The sequence below is a fragment of the Zootoca vivipara genome, chromosome 16 (genome assembly GCF_965207765.1).
Source record: "Zootoca vivipara chromosome 16, rZooViv2.hap1.1, whole genome shotgun sequence".
NCBI classification, from domain to species: domain Eukaryota; kingdom Metazoa; phylum Chordata; class Lepidosauria; order Squamata; family Lacertidae; genus Zootoca; species Zootoca vivipara.
This window is the reverse complement of record NC_142599.1, coordinates 3,281,288-3,305,997: the sequence shown is the minus strand read 5'-3', so window position 1 is coordinate 3,305,997 and position 24,710 is coordinate 3,281,288. Positions and strand designations below refer to the sequence as shown.

General features: G+C 45.0%; 1 protein-coding gene across 29 annotated transcripts in view; it reads right to left on the bottom strand.

Annotated features, from left to right (window-relative positions):
• NCOR2 (nuclear receptor corepressor 2) overlaps positions 1-24,710 on the bottom strand; it is a 361,690-nt gene that overhangs the window by 127,014 nt on the left and 209,966 nt on the right. For 25 of the 29 annotated variants that reach the window (XM_060269894.2, XM_060269902.2, XM_060269904.2 and 22 more), the window contains 3 exons: positions 12,734-12,870; positions 10,442-10,614; positions 5,002-5,064 (listed from right to left, as the gene is read on the bottom strand). In XM_060269894.2, coding sequence (XP_060125877.2) covers positions 5,002-5,064; positions 10,442-10,614; positions 12,734-12,870 — 373 coding nt within the window. Of the gene's footprint in view, positions 1-5,001; positions 5,065-10,441; positions 10,615-12,733; positions 12,871-24,391; positions 24,660-24,710 lie in introns of those variants that run through there. The other 4 variants (XM_060269899.2, XM_060269908.2, XM_060269907.2 and 1 more) reach the window with 3 other exon arrangements.

The following is a 24,710-nucleotide window of genomic DNA, read 5'->3' as shown; positions in this document are numbered from 1 at the left end:
CTTGAGGTGTTGACATGATCGCCCGTGAGCTCCCTCTTCCACTTTGTGGAGCTTAGGGCAAAGAAAAAAGCTGGGAGACAGCTTGAATGCAAGTGGGGGGCAAACTAAGACAACTGCAACCAAACCCTGGTGAGTGTCCTGCATTATCAAGCTCACCCAGTGGCAGGGAAAGTAGCAAAGAAGGCATACTTTGCTACCTCCATTGCATCCTCATTGCTCCACCCAGCAGAGCTTTTCCAGGTAGTGAGGGGCCTCTTACAGTCTGGCCCTTAAGAGGTGGCAGAACTGATGGTAGCTCCCCGTGAGTTGTTTTCAAGGCATTTTGCAGAAAAAAATTGCTTGCATCTGCCAAGACCCTGGACCTGTTACAGCAGATGAATATTGAGAACTGCCCAGAGCACTGTCTTGTCCTGTTACATTAGAGGAGTTTCAGTAAGGCTTGAGGATGTGGACAAGGTGCTTGGATCAGTCAGGGCGACCACTTGCACTGTGAACCCTTCCACCTCTGGGCCGATAAAACGAGCAGGGAAGGGACAGCTGGCTGGGCCAGGAAGGTGATTAATGTTCCTTGCAAGAGAGGGTGGTCCCTGCCTGCTTGAAAGAGGCAGTGGTAAAGCCACTCCTCAAGAAACCCTCATTGGAATCAGAAAATCTAAGTAATTACCAGCCAGTAGCCAATCTCCCCTTTTTTGGGCAAGGACCACCTGTCCCCCTATGAACCAACTCAGACCCTGCAATCATCGTCTGAGGCCCTTCTTCATGTCCCTCTCACTGAGAGGTCTGGAGGGTGGCAGCAGCTCCCCACTTGAGGAATGCTTGCCCCAGGGAGAGCCAACACACCTGGCACCTGTGTTAGATATCTTCAGGCACCAGGCAAAAACATTCCTCTTCTCCCAGGCCTTTTGCTGATCAACAACCTACATCATTTTAAATCTAATTGTTTAAATTAAACAATTTGGACTGTGTGCGGGTTGTTATTTTTGTTTATTACTATGGTATATATTTTGTGTTTTATATTGCAAACCGCCCTGTGATCCTCAGGTGAAGGGCAGTATAGAAATTTAATAAACAAAATAATAAATAAATGGGTGGGTCTGGAAAGACTTAAAACTACTGGTTCTGTTTAAGACTTTATTTTTTAAAACATGGTTTTGCTTTTAACAGCCCCCCACTATGGGGGTGGCTTTATTGGTATGTTTTTATCTTTTAAAAGCAGATTTTAAACTGGACATTTGTTATGCATGATTTATACTTTTTATATTCTTGTTTCCCACCCGTAGCCTTCAGGGACAGTCTGGCTGAATATTTGGATGAATAAATCATTCAAAACAAGATGAGAAAGGGTTTAATGGCATGTACTGAGGGAAAGGAGGATCCTCCACGTTTGAAGTAGTTTGCCCAGCTCAGTGACTAGAGGTTTGAAGGTTAGGAAACCACTGCACAGTCACCCCAAGCCATGCATTTCAGCCAATGTGATGTAATCACAGTACAATCACTGTTTAAACCTGTAACAGCAAACCCCTTTCCAGACATTGTACCACTGAAAAGAGAGGGAAGCCTGTCAGAGAAGGGAATCCCACAATTTCCCAAATTTCCTAAAGTGCCAAACTTTCAGGGCTGGATGCTGAACAAAAGGTACACGCTGATCAAACAGACAATTGAGCCAGGAAACAGATAGGTGTGCATGCAGGGAAATGGGCAAGCATAGATAGACACCAAAGATGGAAAGCAAATCAATCAGGCACAGCTTTGGCACTGTCCTGGGGATACTCCAGGTAGCTGCTGGGAGCCATCCAGTCTGGCAGGGCTCACTGGGGCTGATGACAACCCTCATTGCTTCAACATCTTCAGTAAGCAACACCCCCCCCACACTGCCACCAATTTGCTGGTGCTCTTCCTACTGGAACCAAGCAACAACTTGGCTCCCGTTGACCCTGCACAGCCACCATCTTTAGTTTATCCAAAATGCAGTGCGATGAAGCACTTGATATAGCCCTGTTTCCACTTATCCTCTGTAGCATTTCATTATGGAACATTAATAATGGTGGCTGGCTCAGCTGAGCAAGTGGGGCTGGAAGCATCAGCACAGAAACAGAAAGCTGGTGGTCACCTTTTGGGTGCTGCTGAAAACAGACGCTCCTTTACTGGCATGCAATGATGTTGCAGAGAGTAAAGTGTCAGAATCTGTAAGGGCTCAAACTAGGGATTAAGGGAGTGGGGATCCAGGCACCTTACTTCCTGCAAAGTCAAGGTAGCTCAAGAGCTGAAGGAATTACAAACCTGATGTTTCCCATGCTACAGCAATGCCCTTATCACAGCCAAGCATGGTACTGAAGGTCATCAACTCAGCAGGGCCAGGTGCCCTGAGAAACCAGCGAGAGTCAGTCAGTCTGGCTGTATATAAGTCAAGTGCCATGCATGGCTCCTCAGGCTAGTCAACTTGTCTCATGGAATAGCTAAAGAGCCTGTGGCCAGCATCCTTGATCTGGACCACCAGCCCATATTCTACCACTACTTCTGCTTCTGGCCCATTTGCTCCTCACTTCCCTGCTTCAGACCCTAAATCCCCATCTTTTTCTTGACCACATTGTCTTCCTTGTGCCCTTTAAGGCTGCATGTTGCAGAACTGGACCCCTCTCAGCAGACCATCTCAGAGCTTGGCCACAGCCTGGCAAGAGTGCCCCCCAAGTGACTTACACCACCGCATAAAAAGCTCTGCTCTGTGCAACCACTATTTTAAACTCTGAGGGAGCCACAGAAGCCAACCTGTCCCCTGTGTGTAGATACCTGGGGAAAGGCACTCCTTGAGGAAAGGGATTCCTAACTGTAGTGAATCAAACTCTGATTTTGCTCCAGTTATTTATTCAGCTCCTAGTTGAACAACCTAGGATCAGGCTTTTTTTTAAAGGAGGGGTACTACACCTCCAACAACGTTACCGTACCCCATAATTATAATAGCTGCTGTATGTTTTGACAGCCTGTTGGTTCAACGGTTTATTTCACGATAAAAGTGTCATTAGGCAAGACCTTTCCTCTTGCCAGACTTGCATTTCCTTGCTTAATGCTAATTACAGGGTGCTTCCTTCTTTTGTCTCCTGCAGCAACACGTAATCCCTCCTTCCTTCACTTAAGCCTCCCTCTTGCCAAGAGATGCACTATCCCAAGGGCTGCTGAGCCTGTTCTGCCTCGCTTGCCTCTTGACAGCAACCCACATTGTCAACATGGGGCTCCACAAAGCAGCCTATACCTGCACCATCTGATGTGCAGCCATGTGATACAATCCACTGCTCAACTGCCCCGCAATAGACCTTGTGCACTCTGAACCGGAAACAAAATTATGTACCAAGCAAGTTGAAATCCTGCTGACAGTGACTCATTTTGTACTGATTAATCTGTAATACAAATGTGCTTGTACTGACAGATTAAGCTCTACATGATTTAACACCTAGAAACTTGGTGGAGCAACTGTCCCAGATGTACCTGCCTGAATGTTAAGATGGAGTGGAGATGCCCTCAAGTTGCTGCCACATTTGATGAGAATCTGCTGTGGAGCAATACAAGAGAAGACATTGCCAATATAAGTGCCCCAACTGTGGAACTCCCTGAACTCTCAGCTATAACTGGCACCAACTCTTAGGAGCTTTCGGTACTCGTAGAAGACTTATTTCTTTGCACCCAGGTCTTTGCTTGAAACGTGTTCTGTTGGCCCTGTTTCTTGGATTTTGCTGGCTATGTATTGATTGTTTATTTATTTTTAGTGCTGCATTATTATTATTCATGCAAATCAGACCTTTCCAGCATTTTGTTATACACTGTGGCTTTTACTGGTTGTATGCTGCTGAGGGACTACAGCATTACTGATGAATGGGTAAGAAATTCTGCAAATAAATTAATGCACAAAGTTTTGCAGGGATTTAGTGGATGGCTTTAAAAGAGAATTAGAGTTGACAAACTCATGGAGGAGAAGACCATCAGTCACTACTAGGCACAATGGCAATGTTCTACCTCTGCTGTCAGAGGAAGCAGGCCTCTGTATAGGAATTTCTGGGAACTGCAAGTGAGGAGAGACTCGGGTCCTGCTTGTGAGCTTCCCAGAGGTGTCTGGATGGCCACTGTGAAAACAGGAAACTGCACTCAATAGGTCTTTGGCCTTATCCAGCACTGTTCTTCATATGCAATCTGGATATTTAATGGGGGCAAACCACAGACCACCTGAACAAAGCTTGTGAACCACAGTTTGTGAACCTCAAATCTAGGTAAACCAGCCAGAATTCTGGTAGCTTAACTGTGTACTAGTTTAAATGTTCTGAATCATTTTCAAGGGCAGCCTCACAAATAATGAATGCATTACAACAATCCAATTTGGAGGTCAGATTATTGTGTACACAGCATCATCAACATGTTTTATTGTATTTTTAATATTTTGTTGGAAGCTGCCCAGAGTGGCTGGGGAAACCCAGTCAGATGGGCGGGGTATATATGTATGTATAAACAAACAAACAACAACAACAATATCTTTTCTTTTCTTTTTTTGCATCTCTCCAGCATTTCCAATGCCTTTTCACTCACTGGCAAGAACAGGTAACCAGAACTGGAAGGTGAGAGCAGTCTTCCCTTAACTAAGCAAGTCAACAGGCTACTTGCCTGCACACTTTCCATATATTCACCACAAAACAAAGGACAAGAATCTCAGCAAAGAAGAAAAAGAAGAGAGGGATCGTATAAAATCTTTGAGGAGGCTCAGACCTGCCTCTTGCAACCCAAGTGAATACACCCAGCGCTGCTCACCTCTGGCTGCAGTGTCAGCCCAGCAGGACACGGCAGGGCTGCTGCACAGAAGCTGCTCAGACTCAAGGGGCATGTTTCAAATTGCTCATGAAAAGCATCTTCAATTCCACATCATATTGCACCAACTATACAAGCACTGAATAGATCTAATGCCAAGCAAACTTATTCAGGAGAGAAGGGGCATTTAAACAGAAAACAAAACAACAGTGTCACCTTTTTTAGCCGTTTCCATCTCCTCCTCTGTCCAACGAGAACTTTCATTCATCTCCAGAGAGGCTGAAAAACAAACCAGAGCTGGCTGTAGCAAATGGTGGGAACAAAGCATAACTCAATTTCTCTTCCTCCCTGTTTTGTTTGTATGCTCCCCTGGGCTCCAAGCCCTACCCCATAGCTTAGGGGCAGAACACCCGTTTTGCATCCAGGAGGTCCCAGGTCTCAGGTAGCAAGCAGCAGAGCTGGGAAAAACCACTGCCTGAGACAATCTAGAGCTGTTGCCAGTCAGAGTAGACAATACTAAGCAAGACAGCTCAATGACCTGACTCAGTTCACCTATTTCTCACTTCCAGTTCTGTGGAATTCTTGAACCAATAGCTTTCCCAATTGGGTTCCGGATATATGCTTTCCGCATTGGAGCTGTGGAAGGAATAGGGGTGGGCGTGGGGGGCTGGTTATACTCAGTGCCATTCCTTTATGTTCAGATTCTGAGGCCAAAAGAGAACACAGCATTTCCACTGACAAACGAGCCTGCCCACTCTTTTTGACATCTTTGAATACCAACAGCAGTAACTGGAAAGGATACAGGTGTTGGCATTTTCAGGAGCCACACCTTGATTAAGAAAGGTCCTACCACTCCTACTTTAAGTTTTGATTTCGGCAGGCATTTGTCCTGCTGGAATCTGCACCCTATCTTCTATCTATCAAATCATAACAACAATATTATAATTAATGATTTCTGTTGAGCCAGTGTGGTGTAGTGGTTAAGAGCGGTAGACTCGTAATCTGGGGAGCCGGGTTTGCGTTTCCGCTCCTCCACATGCAGCTGCTGGGTGACCTTGGGCTAGTCACACTTCTCTGAAGTCTCTCAGCCCCTCACCTCACAGGGTGTCTGTTGTGGGGGAGGAAGGGAAAGGAGAATGTTAGCCGCTTTGAGACTCCTTCGGGTAGTGATAAAGCGGGATATCAAATCCAAACTCCTCTTCTTCTTCATAGGTCAAATCCTGAGATTTCATCATACTATAATATTTTTAAATAGTCCAAAAATAATTTTTATTATTTATTATTTTTATAATTATAATAATTTTATTTTTATTATAATTTTCTTTCTTACAAATGGTTTTCTTATTTGTTTTTAAGCTGTCCTGGGATAGCATTTACGTTAATGGTACAGAGGGCATTGGCTCCACCAACTAATGATCTCCCTGCCTATATCCTACAAGTCTCAATGAGCACCAGCCACTGCTGGGTGCAGTTGCTATCCTTGCAATGGCCCAACATTCTGTGGTTTTACCCTCTGTGGAACTGCAGTCAAAGCAGAGGTATCGGGCAGGGGCTGAACCGGATAGTGCAGGAAGACTCCTAATTTTCAGACTTTAAATTTTTATTTCATGATTTCTACTTCCTATCTCAGCTTTCCATACTGAAACACAGTGCACAAGGGCTGCTTTGAAATTTTGTGTGCGAGTTAACTGTGCGTGTGTGAGAGCAGTTCGTTTCAAATCTTCCATCCTCTACTTGTAAAACATGTCAATTTTGGGGCAATCTGAAACCAAGGAGGAAGGTCTACAATAGCAAACCAATGTGACTTGTTCAGAAACACACACACAAACATACATACACACACAGGTATGTGTAAGGAAACTAGTTTCCGTTTCAAAATTGTTACTCTCTAAACCAGGGGTCAGCAACCTAAGGCCCATGGGTCGGAAGAGGCCCACGGAGGTTGTTTGACCAGCCCCCAAGCCGCCCCCGAACTGAGCTGCCTGCTCATGCACTGCGCTAAAACAGCGCAGTGCGGTGCAGGGACTCACTTCCGGGGCACCAAACACCGCGTCTGTGCATGTGCAGATGCCGAACATCGTGTCTATGCAGATGCCGAAAATCACAGGCACGCACGCTCACACATGCACATGATCTGGCCCACGGAAGGATCTCCGCGGGACCGAACTGCCCAGGCAAGATAAACCTTGCTGACCCCTGATCTAAACTAAGAGAAAATGTTATTTTGATTATAGTGAAAGATGTTTGGACAGCCTCCTTTATGGAGAGAAAAAATAGCCTTAGAGGCTCATTTAAAAGCTTCTGCAGAAAAAAAAAGTTGCAACAGTTCTAGAAAGACTTAAACAAAAATATAGAAAGCTAACAAGAGACAGGCAAGAGGAAAACTGCAATTCCCAAGGCCCATGTCTTGTTCAGAGTCAAGGGCTTGGGAGACAGAGGAGGGGCTGGCCTTCGCAGCTGGCTTGCCTTGCATGTCAACAGAGGTAGTTTCACCCTTTGCAAACTGATTCCCCATAATGAGACAAGCTCATATGTGTAAAGCATGTCGGGAAGAGGGTGAAAGGATGGAAGTTATCCAAGGAACTGGCATTGCCGGTTACTCTTCTACTCAGAAATCTAGCTCAGAAATCATTACAAAACCCGTGCAAAGCAGGCTCATTGGGGCAGTATGATTAGATTACAGCCATGTATGCTTGCCTAAAGTTGTATGTTGCTGAGAAAAGTTTAATTCAGGGTCTTTCCAGCTCATAACTTACTCTTTTCTTTTTCTACCCATGCTTTCAGACACTTTTATGAGGTCATAAAAATGTAAGAGCCTAACTGATCAGTGGCACCTCAGAAGCTCCATGTGCTCCAGTCCAGCCACTTTTTTACCTGCCCAAACCTGACATCAGCTTCAGGTAACTGGCAGGCCATTGCTTAGTCAAAATAGTCTGCGGGGGGGAGGCCTGGTAGGACCAACAAGACCAATGGACTTGAGGTCCCCCACACCCTGATTTAATACTTGAGAACATCCCCATGTAGGTCACATTACAAACAGTTACACATCCCTTGGGAAGACAGGCGAACAAATACCAGTGTACTGGAAAAAGCAAAGATCACCAGTGTTAAAGCAATGATTCTTCAACATCAACTTTGTTGGACTGGTCATGGGATTTGGATGCCTGATTATTCTCTTCCAAAGCAACTACTGTATTCGCAGCTTAAGAATGGAAAGTGAAATACTAGTAAAGGTAGAGGGACCCCTGACCATTAGGTCCAGTTGTGACCGACTTTGGGGTTGCGGCACTCATCTCGCATTATTGGCCGAGGGAGCCGGCCTCTTGTTCTCAAAGTGGTCAGCCAGTTGCTTATGGGAAGCTCACAAATGGGGCATGAGGCCACAGCACTCTCCAGCTCATGATGCACGGCAAGTGGTATTCAGAGTGTTGCTGCCTCAGGCACTGGAGTCAGTATGTACCCATCACAACTAGTAGTCATTGATAGTCTTATCCTCCACAAATTTGTGTAATCTTCTTTTGAAGCTGTCCAAATTGGCAGCCATTACCACATCTAGAGGTAACAAATTCTAGTTTGGCTATGCTCTGTGATAAAAGTTCTTCCTTTTGTCTTCCCTGAATCTTCCCATTATTTAGCTTCATTGAATGTCCCTGAATTCTAGTACTGCACCTACTTTCTCCACAGCACCCATACATTTTATACACCTCTAAAACTGCCTTTCCAATTGCTTAATCATCTAGTGCTTGGGTTGATTAATCTACCAGTTAAACTCAATTAAAGCTACAGCCTTGGTTGGTATATATTCCAGCCCAGGAATACACACATGTCCTTTTCCCTGGCTGAGATTTCTCAGTATTCCAAGGCCCTCAAGTGGTTGAGAGGGGAAACTCTTCTAAAGTTTGCACACCAAGATGCAAGTGAGCAGAAGAAAACTGCTTTATAAGATGATCCCAGTATACCTGAAGGAGCGTCTCCTCCCCCATCATTCTGCCCGGACACTGAGGTCCAATGCCGAGGGCCTTCTGGCAGTTCCCTCACTGCAAGAAGCAAAGCTACAGGGAACCAGGCAGAGGGCCTTCTTGGTAGTGGCGCCCACCCTGTGGAACACCCTCCCAGCAGATGTCAAAGAGATAAATAACTACCTGACATTTAGAAGACATCTGAAGGGAGCCCTGTTCAGGGAAGTTTTTAATGTGTGACATTTTAATGTATTTTAAATTTTTGTTGGAAGCCGCCCAGAGTGGCTGGGGAAACCCAGCCAGATGGGCAGGGTACAAGTAATAAATTATTATTATTATTATTATTATTATTATTATTATTATTATTAACCCCAAAGCATCTCATTTCTTGTTCTAGTAAGTAACCCCAAGTTGTGAGAAGAAATTAACCCCGGCTCCCCAAAACACCCATGCAATTACTAAAGACAGTTGCAAGCAGTTGCAGATGCTCATTCTCAGCACAACTCTGGAGATAATTCCAAACAATGAGATAAAAAACAGAAGTGGGCAGTAACACCACCAGATTCTCCTTGTGTTAGGATCCATGGCCACATTCTGCTCCTAAGAACAGCCAGCCACAAATGCCTGTGGGCCCTTGCAAGCAGAACATGAAGTGAGGGGATACAGCTCAGTGGCAGAGCATGTGTTTGGCATGCAGAAGGTCACAGGTTCAATTTCTTTAAGCCAGCACCTGTTAGCTGACTGATGGTGATGGCAAGCCTCCCTTGCAACAAACAACTGGGAGTGCTTCAATATGTAAGGCTCCCGATTGTACACTGGTCTCTCCACTGGCTCCTCATCTGGGGCAGGTGGGCAGGGGTTGGAGACAACCGTCTTTGGGGGCAAATCAGTCCACCAGGCCAGAGGTTTCCCATCCCTCAGGCAAACATTAATGATCATCCCAGAGCACAACAGATACATTTTCCCAGGGGCTACAGTCTATTTTGTGCACCTGCTAGAATTACCTGAAGATATTCAGGTGTTTCCCCATATAAACTGTCCTGGATCCTGAGATCATATTCTGAGGCCCTTCTCCATATGCCTCCTCCTCATGAAGTCTGGAGGGTGGCAACACAAGAATGGGCCTTTTCTGCAGTGGCTCCCTGTTTGTGGAATGCCCTCCTGAGATTCACCTGGTGCCTTCATTATATATATTTTAGGCACCAGGCAAAAATGTTCCTCTTCAACCAGGTCTTTGGATGATTAATATTCTACAGCCTTTTAAATGTGTTTGTGGGAAGGGGGGATTATTGTTTTGCTGTTTTATTTTATTTATTTTCATGTTTTCCTCCACTAGTTTATTCTGTGAACTGCCCCAATATCTTATGATAAAAGGCACTATATAAATCGAAAAGATAAGATAGACAGATAAATAGATAGAGCTGACAAAGTTTCAGTCCCCACACATGTTGTGTATGCTTCTGGAGGAAGGGTGGTATATATAAACTGAATGAATGGACAAACAAACAAACAAACAAACAAAAACAAGCAAGCCATTCATACGCTAAATAATATAATCAACAGTAACTAACTATATGAGTCTCTCTCCCCGCCCCCCGCCCCCCGCTACTGGGCTCCTGCCTATTGGTTGCATGCTTCACTTCGCCTACCCAGATGCCACCTCCTCCCTCCATGCCACAGAGGTAGCTGCTCCATACCCAGTTCTGCATTCTGCTGGGGAGCAACCACTTCCTCGCTGTTGGCTTCGCTGGCCATGGAGCGGGTGATGCGGCCCTTGCGCCGGCCCTGGCTGTTGGCGGTTTTGCGCCCTTTCGAAGCAACGGCTTCTTTCTCGTCATTGTCCTCACCAGACGTATCCTCGTTCTTCTCCCTGTGCGAGCCAGAGTGGGGGGAACAGAAGAAAACTATCACCATCAACCTGTGGTATTGATTTCCCTTGCCTCTCCTTCTTGCAAGAGAGGCACTTTCCCCACTTTGTTCTCTCTGTCTTGCAGAGGGCTGCAGTTTCTCAGCCACAGCTGTTGAGGGACCTAACAGAGACAGGTTGAACACCAGGGCAGCCAAATCATCTTGGCTCTGTCTCCTTGTTTATCTTCCCAAAAGGGATCAGCTGAGAAAGGCATCACGAAGCCCGGATGCCACAAAGCCAGATGCTCCTTCAAGCCAAGGATTAAGCCCCATTAAAGAAAGTAAGCAAACATATGCCAAATCATCCACAGAAGTCAAGTGGTGCTCACTTCACCTCCCTGTTAACCGGAGGACATGCCAAGTCTCTATGGCAATGCTCTGTTGCACAAGCAGCAGGATCAAGCTCAACAGTCCCTGCACTAGCATGTTCCTGCAATGTAGTGGGACAGACACCCAAGCAGCACTGTTGCAGCAACGCACCAAGATGCAACAGTACACAAGGGCAAAAGGAAGTGGCATAGATGCACCCTGTGCAAAGTTTTGTGCAAATGACACCGGGGAAGACACACAAAAAATCCTGCTGGATCACAACAAAAGGTCCCTCTGGACCTGAGGTAGGGGACCTTTGGCCCTCCAGATGTTGCAGAGCAGCCAATAGTCAAGGCTGATGTGAGTTGTAGTCTAAATAATCTGGAGGGCCAGACCACTATCTTGTTTCATACTGTAGCCAACGCAGGCCTCTGGGAAGCCCACAACAGCTCAAGTGTGCTGCATCAGAAAATACGTCTCAAGCACTTTTTGATAACAGCATAAAAAAGCTTTCCCTGAGAGTTTCCTTGAAACTCACTGACAGCCATTCAACACTGTGCAACTGTGGGTCTGCACACACCTTTTCATTTATACATCGCTTTCTGTTTAAAAAAAATATGGAACACTTCACTAATTTGCATGAATTCCTATTTCTATTTGGTTCTCCACTGTTACATTTGTGTTAGAAATTGTCCTTATCATGTCACTGTTATAGCAGTTCATCTACTCCCCCACCATCCCAATCTGCTCCTTATCACTGTGTGTGTTGTGTTGTGTTGTTTAGTGTCTCTGCAGTGAGTGCCTAGCAACTTCAATCAGAAAAAGATATTGGATAGCAATTCCAGGACTTGGAGAGTTGCTGCCAGTCAGGGTGCATTTGGATGTGGGGTTTGCTGCAGTACCGGTAGTCTTCCTGGTTATAATGCTAGTGCTTCTGTCCCTGTCCCCAACATTCATTTTACACTGCATTACCCGATTGGTTACGGATCTGTGGCTTTCCGATCAGTATGCTGCCATGTCATGCTAAATATCATTTACACCAGGGGGTGGGGTGCAGCACAATAGCATACGTCAATGGACATGCCGCCACTATTTATGCTTGCTTCTGTTCCCTCATGACCCCCCCATGGAAACAACAGAAAAGAACTGGATGCCAGAATACTGCCCCAAATATCAACATAGGCATGACCCACAAAAACCGCAGGAAAATCACAGCGCGAAACTCCAGCAATTTTCTGGGCTAACAGGGTTAAGCAATTAAAACAGAAATGAACACTAAACCTCCACCAGATTCTGCTAGATTTCCAGAAGCGGCTTTTATGATGTGTGAAAGATCACATAAAAGGTGGGAATTATCAGGTGAGGAAACACCAGGAAAATGGAATAAAGTAGCTTCAGAGTAGCCAATACTCTGGAGAACTGCTGCCAATATTGCTGCCATATTGTACACAATATTGGTACACTGCAGACAAACCAATTCTCTGACAGATTACAAAAAAGCTTCATATGTAGGTCAGGGACTATGTGGAACAAGATTAGTATTTTGTTTAGGAAAACTATGCTTTGCCTTTCCCCTAATGCTTTCATTTTATATTTTCACTATATTGTGTGCCATCTGGGACTAGGCCTTGAGCCTTGACTCTGCTGGCCAATGTCTGGAGAACGGAGCGCTTCTGCCTTGCACCTTGGAGGCAGGAAGAGGGAGCTGGTAAGCAGGTGCTGTCGTGCTGGCTCTTTGGTTGCTGGAAGGGAAGAGACGTGGTCAGACTTACTTTGTCAGTTCCTCTTTGTCGTTTTCTGCTTCTGGCTTCTCTTCCTCCTTCTCTGTGTCTTTCTCCTTTTCTTTTTCATCTTTCTCGTCTTGGCTGCTACGGGGCATCTGTTGTTGCTGTTGCTGCTGCTGTTGCTGCTGAGAAATGGAGAAAAGGGAAGCCAAAACCAATGAGCACCTGGGTGACAATCAAGGGATGCCAGACACACACCAAGGCAGGGAGAGTTAAAAGGAAAGGAGAAAAAGAAAAGCCCCCCCCCCCCCGGGCAAATCCTTCACATTGTGACTGATTTTTTTTGTGACTGAATGCAATTAGAAGGCAATCATTTTATTTTATGTTTTCAAGTTATTTATATGCCTTCCGCCAATAAAAGAATATATTTTCAGGGTGGATTATAAAGAAAACAATAAAGCCAGAGTAGAATCCTTTATTTATTTAGATTTCTTGCCCACTCCAAACCATAGGGTCCCACGTTGGGTTACAACAGTAAAATAAACAATTATAAAACAAACAAAACAGTTACAACAATAACCCAGGGAAAGGGTAAAAACAATTCCATACAGACAGCTGTTCCATCTATAAAGATGACACAAACATTGGGCGGCCTCCAACAAACACGTCCCATCAGTGCAAGGAGTTTTGTTTGCGCAATGGGGCTTTTCTGCCTCTCCTCCCCCTCGTGCACCCTTTGCCCTCTCCAACTCAGGTTTCCACCCTGAATATTTCCATCAGCTGTCCCCACCACCTTAATGTCTCTTCTTAGACTCATAGAATTGTAGAATTGGAAGGGACCCAAAAGGACCCAATGCAGGAAACACAATTAAAGCACCCCCCTGCACTTCTTTGTGGGAATTGTTCCCATAAACCTACGTCCTAAACGAGGTAGAAATCCAGGTCTAATGTGCCAACACATATATCTTTTACTCTGGGAAACATAAGTGATGTGCCAAGCCATTCCAAACAACATGCTTGCACACACACACACACACACACACACACACTATTGTTAAACCATCTGTGTGGCCAGGATGCAACAGTGGAAAGTATTTAATGCAAGGGCTGGGGAGGAATATCTGGCACTGCATTTTGGGTATGCCAGCTTTCCATGTAAGAGCCAACTTTCTGCGAAAGGAGCTAGATTCTTTCACTCACAATGGGGAGAACAAATACGCCCATGTCGCATCCCGCAATTAATACTCTTCCCATAAGCATTCCGCAACAACAATTTACACAACATGCAAGTTACTCCTGGAAGTGTTTCATCTACATGGTCTATTCTTTTCCAAGATTTGCCATTTAGAAGTGCTGCAGCAAGGTTAAGAGGAAGGCAAGAATGGAGGGAGGCGGGTGTGGAGATTTCCCCATACTTTCCCCTGCTGAACCAACCAAAATGATGGTCAAGAAGGCAATGCTAGATATAAACTGCGTCACAGAAACTTAGGAAGCCGCTTTATACTGAGTCAAGACTATTGGTCCACGTATTTCAGTGTTGGAAGAACTGCTGCCAGTGTAGACCAATATTTCAGACGGGGTTTCCCTAAGCCCTACCTGGAGGTGCCAGAGATTGAACCTGGGACCATCTGCATGCAGAAGAAATGCCCAACCCTGAGCCACAGCCCTTCCCCCAAGATGAAAGGCGTCACAAATAAGAAGGTTGGGGAGAAAGGAGTAGAGTGCACAAGGTGCTGAGAAAGGAAGGAGGAGATCTCTCCTTCTGCCAAAAGCAACATGAGTCTAATCTTCTCATCCAGTGTAGTGTAGTGGTTAAGAGCAGCAGACTCGTAATCTGGGGAACAGGGTTCGCGTCTCCGCTCCTCCACATGCAGCTGCTGGGTGACCTTGGGCTAGTCACACTTCTTTGAAGTCTCTCAGCCCCACTCACCTCACAGAGTGTTTGTTGTGGGGGAGGAAGGGAAGAGGAGAATGTTAGCTGCTTTGAGACTCCTTCGGGTAGTGATAAAGCGGGATATCAAATCCAAACTCTTCTTCTTTTTCTTCTTCTCATCCTTGATGCACTTTCTAGCTGCTGATGGGTTTAATGGGAGTGGCCACCCAAGAGAAGAATGTCTGCAAAAGCTAGAACTAGCACGCACCCTGCACAAATCTACTTTGACCACTGGAAGAGAAAATCACAGCTGGCAAAGCATGCCTGTATCTAGGCTCCATTGCCTGTGCTAGTTGGGTCTGCAGTCGTGCCTAGCCCTGAGCTGGTCCCAAATGCTAAGTTCCTTGAGGACATACCAGACACTCCACAGGTCGTGGACCTTGGGGAGAAGGCATGGTCTCCTGGAACCAACATTTAGGATATTCTTGAGGGGCCCACTGGTAGGAGGGCTGTTGAAGAGGCCACTGGTAGGAGGGCTGTTGTTAGGAGGCCATGGAACCAATCCTCTGTGCTTGAGAACACTGGCACCAAAAGGTCCAGGTCCAGGCTGAAAAGAGATGGCATAGCCTGCATCCATGGACAGAGTTGTGACATGGCTTCTAATTAAAAGGATCTACTTGTGAGTACACAATCCTTGAAACTTATTTACTACCAGCAGGTGTGGTTAGTGTGTGGTCTAAGAGGCCACACTATATCAGGTCTCCCTCTTGAGCTCTGCAGCTGTTGGAAATGACACAGATCTCTGGTGTCTGGGTCCTGATTCCCCTGGATTGCTGTCTTTTCCCTTACCTGTGCTATTGACCTTAGACTAACCCTTTTCAACTATGAGTCCTCAGATGCTGTTGGACTACAACACCCATCATCCCTACCCAGCATGGTCAGTGGACAGGGATGAAGGGAATTGAAGTTCAAGAACATCTGGGAACCCAAGGTTAAGAAAGGTTGCCTTAGACTGTAGCTTGACCCAGCCTCTGGATCATGTTTTGGACTTAGACTGGTTCCATGTGCTTGGCTTTGGCTTGTTGAGATTATGCTACAGCGTGAACCCTACTTTCTTGGATCAGTGGTTTGCTAAAAGACCTTACCTCCTGGGACTGAAACTCTAGCCTCTGGGGGCAACTCTGAGGGTATGGCACCTGTTGGGAGTCCAATGGCACCTTCAGGATGCCAGTTAGCAAAGGCCACCCCCTTCAGAACTCACAGCATGATCAGAAGGCCCAGGAACCAGAACTAGGATTTCAGCAACCTCCTGGCTGACCCTGCGGGGAAGGCCATAGCAGGCTCTATTAAACAGAATGGGAAGGTTCTACAAAGAACATCCTGCTTCCCCTCCAGCTCAAGAAGAGACTTTAGCAGCTGCTTTACCTTTAAAGTTGTCAAAAGAGAGAAATCAAAAGCTGAATCAGACATGCGTGGGAGGAGCAGCTGGAAGTGAATCACTGGAAGGTGACAAGAAAGCTGGAGGATGTGGCTGTCATACCAGTTTACTCTACTCTACACAAAAAATCCCTTTATTGAAAAAGGGAAAGAAAGAAAAGGAAGCACAACTCTAGTAGAAACACACATGCACGATCACACACGCACTCCAGCTGCCTCAATCCTCAATCGGTGCTTTTGCAAAATGCTTCTTTGGTGACTAAGGAGACACATTGGGCTTCAAAGAGTCACATCTTTTAAGAATGCTAGAAGATCAAGCACCTCCTCAAACCCTTTGACTGCAAAGGGCACCTACCGCAGCAGTAGACTGTGGCGTTGCTAGTGCCGTTACTATAAAATATATTTTATGGCTGCAGAAGTATGACAATGGAACATTTATTGTTGCATCCACAACGTTTCGAAAGAAAGAAGGTAAATTGATCTCATGGGATGAGATGGAGGAAGAGGAAGGAAATCCAAGCAACTTCCACCTAAAACATTGTCAGCTTCACCCCCAAATGGGTATAGGAACTTTCTCATTCTAGACATCAAAGAAAACACCCAAACTATAGTCCATGAGCTTTATTCAGTTTGTCCACAGCACAACTGCAGGAAACATTCATATTGATTTTTACTGTATTTTTATTGATTCTTTTCTTTCTTACACTGTATTTTATTGTACTACCATCTCAGTTAGATGGAATGCAAACTGTAATGCAATAAAATACAATAAAAAGTAATAAAAATACAATTAAAAATCAAACAGCCTCTTTGCAATTGCTGCAACAGGCAGAAACATTATTATCCCCAAAGACATTCAGTAATTTCAAGTGCTCCATGCGAGAAAAGGTCTGGTGACCACTCCACTAAAGGACAAGTTCTTTGGAGAAACCACCTGTTCACGTCCAGGCAACCCAAAGAAGATGAATGAAAAAAACAGTTCAGAACAAAAACAAAAAAGTAACTTGGGAGCTCACAGAAATGAGATCAAAACTGGGAACTTTATAAAGGTACGCATCTGGGTTGCAAAGGGAGCACAATCCCCATTGAGTTCAGTTTATTTACTGCACTTGTGTCCTCCATGAAGCTCAAGAAAGCATACGTGGTTCTCCCACCTCCTACAACAACCATATGAGGTACCGGTAGGTTAGGCTGAGAGGAAACGTCTGGCCCAAGATCCTTCAGCAAGCTTCATGGCTGAGTGGGAACTTTGGGTTGTATTCAACTAACTTCCACTCAAGAGCAGACTCATTAAAATGAATGACCATGATTAACTTAGGCCCAGTAATTTCAATGGGTCTACTCTGAGGAAATGTTAGCTGAATACAAGCCTTCAATTGTGATCTCCCCAGGCCTAGTCCAAAACTAACCACTACGCTCTGCTGGTCCTTACATTGTCTCCAATTATGTCAGGACAGGGCTGCACCTATAGGCTTGGTCATGGCAGCCCTTGGTGCGCCACCAGGCCTTAGTCAGCGTCAGGCTTCAGAAGGTCAGGTTCTGAGAAGAGGATGAAAGGGTACGACCACGACATTCACAATATCGGGAACGTGATGCTTCTGTTAAAGCAGATGATGTACAGGTAATGCTGATCGGAGGTTCTTCCTCAGTTTTATTTATTATATTTCTATACCACATTTCTTCCATTTTATCCTCACAGGGAGCCTGTAAAAGTAGGTTTGGCTGAGAGGCAGAGACTGGCCCAAGGCCATGCAATGAGCTTCATGGCTGAGTGGGGATTTCAACGCTGGATATAGGCTGAGGGACAGGTTCCAAGACAGCAGTCAAGCATCAGAAGGAGAAGAAACAGGTCCACAGTCAAAATCAGGCAAGGGTCAAATTCTTAGGCAGCATCCACAGACTGCAAGAGCAAGCACAGAGGCCAGGGATTTATAAGGTGGACAGGGATTGGCCCTTTTGGTCAGCTGACTGGGTGTCCAGTTAGGCTGTTACCACAACCCAGATGGTGCCTTGAAATCCCAGAGCATAGTCTACTGGGCTTCCAGAGCTGGTGGAACAATAATGCAAGGACCATCAGCTCATCTGCATAAGAGGCCCCCCTCACCTCACCCCCCCCAAAAGAACAAGCCATGTGACCTATGTCTCACTAAGCAACACCAGCATCCTCTGCCTGGATGGATAAGGAAGCAGTGCAGGCTTCTGCTTAATGTTTTCCTGAACTCTTTTAACTCCTCTCCCTTTGAACGACTGAAGGAGGTGGATCGGCAGCGGGAGAACCTTGGAGCCAGCAATCATCTCAGATAAAGAACTGGAAAATTCAGAAAAGGGCTCCCCACCTGCTGGCAACCAAACAGTTATCAAGAACACTCTGCCACAGTTGGCTTGATTAAGTCCTTCAGCCTTTGTCAACCAGATGCCCTCCAGATGTTTTGGACTAGAGCTCCCACTGGGTCCAGCCAGTAGGGCCTATCCCCACATTACACAGAGATGACAAAACTCTGTACCAGTTTTACATTTTTCTTAAGCCACTCCCCACCCACATATGCACACCAAACACCCCTTTATGTAGTAAACACACCAGGGAGCTTCATCACCACCAGCCCTATGCCCCACAAACATTGTATTAATTTACTCTGAGATTTCCACATGGAAGGGCATTAGAACATTATACATCAGGGGTAGGCAACCTAAGGCCCATGGGCCGGATCGATGCGGCCCAATTGCCTTCTCAATCAGGCCCATGGATGGTCCAGGAATCTGCATGTTTTTACTTGAGTAGAATGTGTCCTTTTATTTAAAATGCATCTCTGGGTTATTTGTGGGGCCTGCCGGGTGTTTTTACATGAGCAGAATGTGTGTTTTTATTTAAAACGCGTCTCTGGGTTATTTGTGGGGCATAGGAATTCGTTCTTTATTTTCTTCAAAATATAGTCTGGCCCACCACATGGTCTGAGGGTGACCGGCCCACAGCTGAAAAAGGTTGCTGACCCCTGTTATACATAATCGAACATACCAGCAGAGGTACTGGTATCTCACAGCTTGCTGCAGAAAATGTAGTTCTGCTTGCAGAATTCAATGACCTTTGGTTAAACTTAGACCAGAACAAAGATACATAAATGAGAAAATGGATGTGAGATTTGGATCAAGGAATAACCAGGAAACAATGGAAATGGATTTGGAACAACTTCCATTCCAATATAATTCTAGCAGACCTAAAGGAGAACTATTTTAAAACCCTCTATCAGCGATATTTAGCACCTTAAATTGAATTTAATATATAAATTAGGATCAGAGAAATGTTGGAGATATGGATTAAATAAAGCAGATTACTTGCAAATCTTCTGGGATTGTTCTCAAAGAGAAATATTCTGGAAATCTATTCAGGCTAATATCTCTGATATATTAGGATATTACATACCCTTGGAACCTAAAATATTTCTGCTTGGTTATCCAAAATATGTTATTCTGGAAAATGATCAAGAACTAGCTGCTAAGATTGTTGCAGCTAAAAATGGAGGTGGGGGAAATTTGTCGTACTATATCTCAGTGAATTGAGAAAAATTGGTCCATAGAAACTAAATTACTACAAAAGAATACATATAAACCAGCCTAACAGCTTTATGGAGAAATGGGCATTTTGGGGTAATGTTTTGGAACAAGTTCAATGAAAATGTTCGACCTTATGCTGCTTTCAACCAGCTGTGACAGCATTTCCTTCTGCTCTTTATCTTTGGTTTATTTTCATAAACAAACAAACAAACAAACAAACAAACAGTAGGTCAATTCTTAGGTAATGGGCAATCCTGGAGGCTGCTTAGCAAGCAACAAACTGACAAACGTTCAATCAAAACATAGAAACATAGAATCATAGAGTTGGAAGAGACCACAAGGGCCATCCAGTCCAACCCCCTGCCAAGCAGGAAACACCATCAAAGCATTCTTGACAGATGGCTGTCAAGCCTCTGCTTAAAGACCTCCAAAGAAGGAGACTCCACCACACTCCTTGGCAGCAAATTCCACTGTCGAACAGCTCTTACTGTCAGGAAGTTCTTCCTAATGTTTAGGTGGAATCTTCTTTCTTGTAGTTTGAATCCATTGCTCCGTGTCTGCTTCTCTGGAGCAGCAGAAAACAACCTTTCTCCCTCCTCTATATGACATCCTTTTATATACAGTGGTACCTCTACTTACAAATTTAATGAGTTCCGAACGCACATGTGTAAGTCGAAAAAAATTGTAAGTCGAATCCCATAGGAATGCATTGGGAGAAAAAAAATCGTAAGTAGAAGCAACCCTATCTAAAAATTCGTAAGTAGAAATAATCCTATCTAAATCGCATCCAAGATGGCGGACGGAGCTCTATTTGTAAGTAGAAACATTCATAAGTAGAGTTATTCGTAAGTAAAGGTACCACTGTATTTGAACATGGCTATCATATCACCCCTTAACCTTCTCTTCTCCAGGCTAAACATGCCCAGCTCCCTAAGCTGTTCCTCATAAGGCATTGTTTCCAGGCCTTTGGCCATTTTGGTTGCCCTCCTCTGGACACGTTCCAGCTTGTCAGTATCCTTCTTGAACTGTGGTGCCCAGAACTGGACACAGTACTCCAGGTGAGGTCTGACCAGAGCAGAATACAGTGGTACTATTACTTCCCTTGATCTAGATGCTATACTCCTATTGATACAGCCCAGAATTGCATTGGCTTTTTTAGCCACTGCATCACACTGTTGACTCATGTCAAGTTTGTGGTCTACCAAGACTCCTAGATCCTTTTCACATGTACTGCTCTCAAGCCAGGTGTCACCCATCCTGTATTTGTGCCTTTCATTTTTTTTGCTCAAGTGTAGTACTTTACATTTCTCCCTGTTAAAATTCATCTTGTTTGCTTTGGCCCAGTTGTCTAATCTGTTAAGGTCATTTTGAAGTGTGATCCTGTCCTCTGGAGTATTAGCCACCCCTCCCAATTTGGTGTCATCTACAAACTTGATCAGGATGCCATCAAGCCCATCATCCAAATCATTGATAAAGATGATGAATAAGACTGGGCCCAAGACAGAACCCTGTGGCACCCCACTAGTCACTACTCTCCAGGATGAGGAGGAGCCATTGATGAGCACCCTTTGGGTTCGGTCAGTCAGCCAGTTACAAATCCACTGAATGGTAGCATTGTCTAGCCCGCATTTTACCAGCTTCCTTACAAGAATACCATGGGGCACCTTGTCAAAGGCCTTGCTGAAGTCATCTTCCCATGCCCCAAAGATACTGCAACTGGGAGGCTATACTCCAAATACAGCTAGCTGGCTGCATCAAATGTGGTCCAGAGGGAGCCATCACAATTCCCTGGCTATAAACCAGAATGATGGTCTGGTTTTAAAACAGCTCTGGACTCAGCCTCCAGGAAAGCCTCTATAATGGAACTCTGGATGCCAGCGTTTGTCTTTAAGGTTGTGTTCAAAACAAAGATGTCAATTCAGTGCTCAGTTACAGGCAAGAAACAGCAATACACACACACACACACACACACACACACACACACGGTGACACGTGGGGCTTTCTGTTATTGTTGATCCATGTGATTGTGCTGCAAACGGATGTTAGCAGGTTATCGAGGCACACAATGTCCCAGTGCAGTGAGGTAAAATATTAATTAGGCTTGGATCTGGCAGGTGGTTGAATCCCAGAAGTGCCACAAGAAGGACACTCTTTCTTAGCCTCCATTGCCCATAGTTACAGTGACAGTTCCACTGAAACGCTGTTGCGAAATAAAAGGGTTATATAAATAAATGGACACTTGCTGAATTACCCCAAATACCGTTCTAGTTAAGGGTTAGCCAGCATGGTGCCCTCCAGACTACAATCAACCCTGACCACTGGCCAAACTGACTGGGGTTGATGGGAACTGGAGTCTGCACAATCAGCATAGGCCAGGACTCCCTGGTCCTGAATGGGGTAATTGTGTCCCTGAAGGACCAGGTGCGCAGCCTGGGAGTCATTTTGGACTCACAGCTGTCCATGGAGGCGCAGGTTAATTCTGTGTCCAGGGCGGCTGTCTACCAGCTCCATCTGGTACGCAGGCTGAGACCTACCTGTCCACAGACTGTCTCCCAAGAGTGGTGCATGCTCTGGTTATCTCTCGCTTGGACTACTGCAATGCGCTCTATGTGGGGCTACCTTTGAAGGTGACCCAGAAACTACAACTAATCCAGAATGCGGCAGCTAGACTGGTGACTGGGAGCGGCCGCCGAGACCACATAACACCAGTCTTGAAGGATCTACATTGGCTCCCAGTACGTTTCTGAGCACAATTCAAAGTGTTAGTGCTGACCTTTAAAGCCCTAAATGGCCTCGGTCCTGTATACCTGAAGGAGCGTCTCCACCCTCATCGTTCTGCCCAGACACTGAGGTCCAGCGCCGAGGGTCTTCTGGCGGTTCCCTCATTGCAAGAAGCCAAGTTGCAGGGAACCAGGCAGAGGGCCTTCTCGGTGGTGGCGCCTGTCCTGTGGAACGCCCTCCCATCAGATGTCAAAGAGAAAAACAGCTACCAGATTTTTAGAAGACATCTGAAGGCAGCCCTGTTTAGGGAAGCTCTTAATGATTGGTGTTTTAATGCATTTTTAATACGGTATTTAATTTTAAATATTTAAAAATTAAAATAAAATTAAAATATTTAATATTTTGAAGCCACCCAGAGTGACTGGGGAAACCCAGCCAGATGGGTGGGGTATAAATAAATTAATTATTAATATTAATATTAGGGTTCAACGCCCTCTGGGCACCTAGTTGTGTGAATGTCCCAACAGCATGGAGCCTCTATACAAATGGCCTGTTATCGGGTTGCAGTTAAAAGTGTATTCTTGTGCAAATATGCCCTACACACTAAAAATAATTTTATTATTTGTACCCTGCCCATCTGATTGAGTTAAAAAGAAACTCGATCTTAAAATCTGTTTCCATTTTTCTTAGGGAAAACTCCTTTAAATTACTACACACCGGGCATCACACTTCTCTGCAAATGTTAAAAATGTTTTCCTCTATGTCACCTAATAGTTGGAGGGGTTGCAACAAACTTGGTATATATTATCATTTTTTGTGGGAATGTAAGCTGGTGCAAGATTTTTGGAACTGAATTTTGCCAGAAATGATGACTATTACTAAAGAAACTATTGATTTTTACAGAATATTTTATATTAGCAGCACAAATAGTAATTGCAACTATGCAATTTCAATGGAAAACAGCCCCAAATCTTACCCTGGACACTTGGTACCACTCACTCTGAAATACAGCTTTGAAGTAGAATATTGTGCCTAATTTGAGACCAACAAGGACAGGCACCTCCAGACACTAATAAATAAATAAATAAATAAATAAATAAATAAATAAATAATAATTTGTTTGCTTGCTTATACATCTGGGTGAGTTTCCCAAGCCACCCTGAGCGGCTCCCAACAGAATATTAATAATAAATCAGCAGAACCATCATTTTCAACAAAACCCTCACCACCTCTGTCAAATCTGTAGCTATACTTGATAATCCAATACTGTTGATAGCCCTAACTTGGGTTTTGTTATTTTAACCCAAGTGCCACTATACGCCTTCTATGTGCCTAGTTTATAATTTTGTTTTTCAGCTTTTAATGTTTGTCTGTTGTTATAATTGTTCTGCTTGTTTTATATACATTGTGTGAAAAAAATGGGGGGGGGGTAACCTGGTGCCCTCCATAAGTTGATATACTACAACTCCCATCATCTCACACCACTGAGCTAGCTGGCTGAGATTCATGGGATCAGGAGTCTAAACACATCTGGGATGGTCACAACTTCCCTATCCCTGTCCTAGAGCAACTCTGGCACATTTCTGCTGCAAACATGAATCAATTATTAACTGCATCTTACTTGCGCAGCATTTCTGGTGTTTTTATTTTTGCATTCTCTTGAGACCCGATGTGAAAGGCCATGTAATTCCCCCCCCAAAAAAACAATCTTGTTCTGCCTGCCACCGCAAGCGAGGCACCCTGCTGACTACAGTTCTCCAAATTACAGACAGAGAGTCGGCAGGTCGGACGCTCTAAGAAAAACTACAGTTCCTAAGTTCTCTTGGGATTGGGGACAAAAACACCCACCTAAGTTAAGAACTATCTGTGCCTGTACAGAAGTAGCCTTACTCCCCTGCAAAACAAAAATAAAACCCATCAGTTTCAACAGGTGCAGTTCCAAGGCCCGCCCTGCCCTGCCGCACACTCCAAAATAATACTGTGGTGTTATGAAAATAAATGTGCTCCTTCCAGGCCACTGCTCAAAGGCACCAGGCCTCGTCAGCTGTTAGTGATCGGCCCCTCGGGCCTTGAGGCTGATGGCACCGTTCCCTGCCTCCGTATATTAATTATAAACAGCTGCTCACCTTTGTCCCAATTTCCAGTTGCATCCTGAGCGGCCCAGGCTGCCAGCATTCTCCCCACCCCACAAAAGCAGAAAAAAGCCAAACGAGTTGCACACTCCACTTAGTTCCCACATCTACGCAATTGCAAGCACACACACACATATCACCAGGGAAACACCACCCAGCAGATAGCTTATCTTCAGAATAGCACGCTGGCTCATATAAACAGCACAGGCGGTTGCAACATTTTCTGCCTTGGCTATGCCAGACTGAATCTCTGAACGGACGCTTCTCTGTCCCTCTCCCTCCTCGGGACCTGTTCCTGGCACCCTCCTTCCCG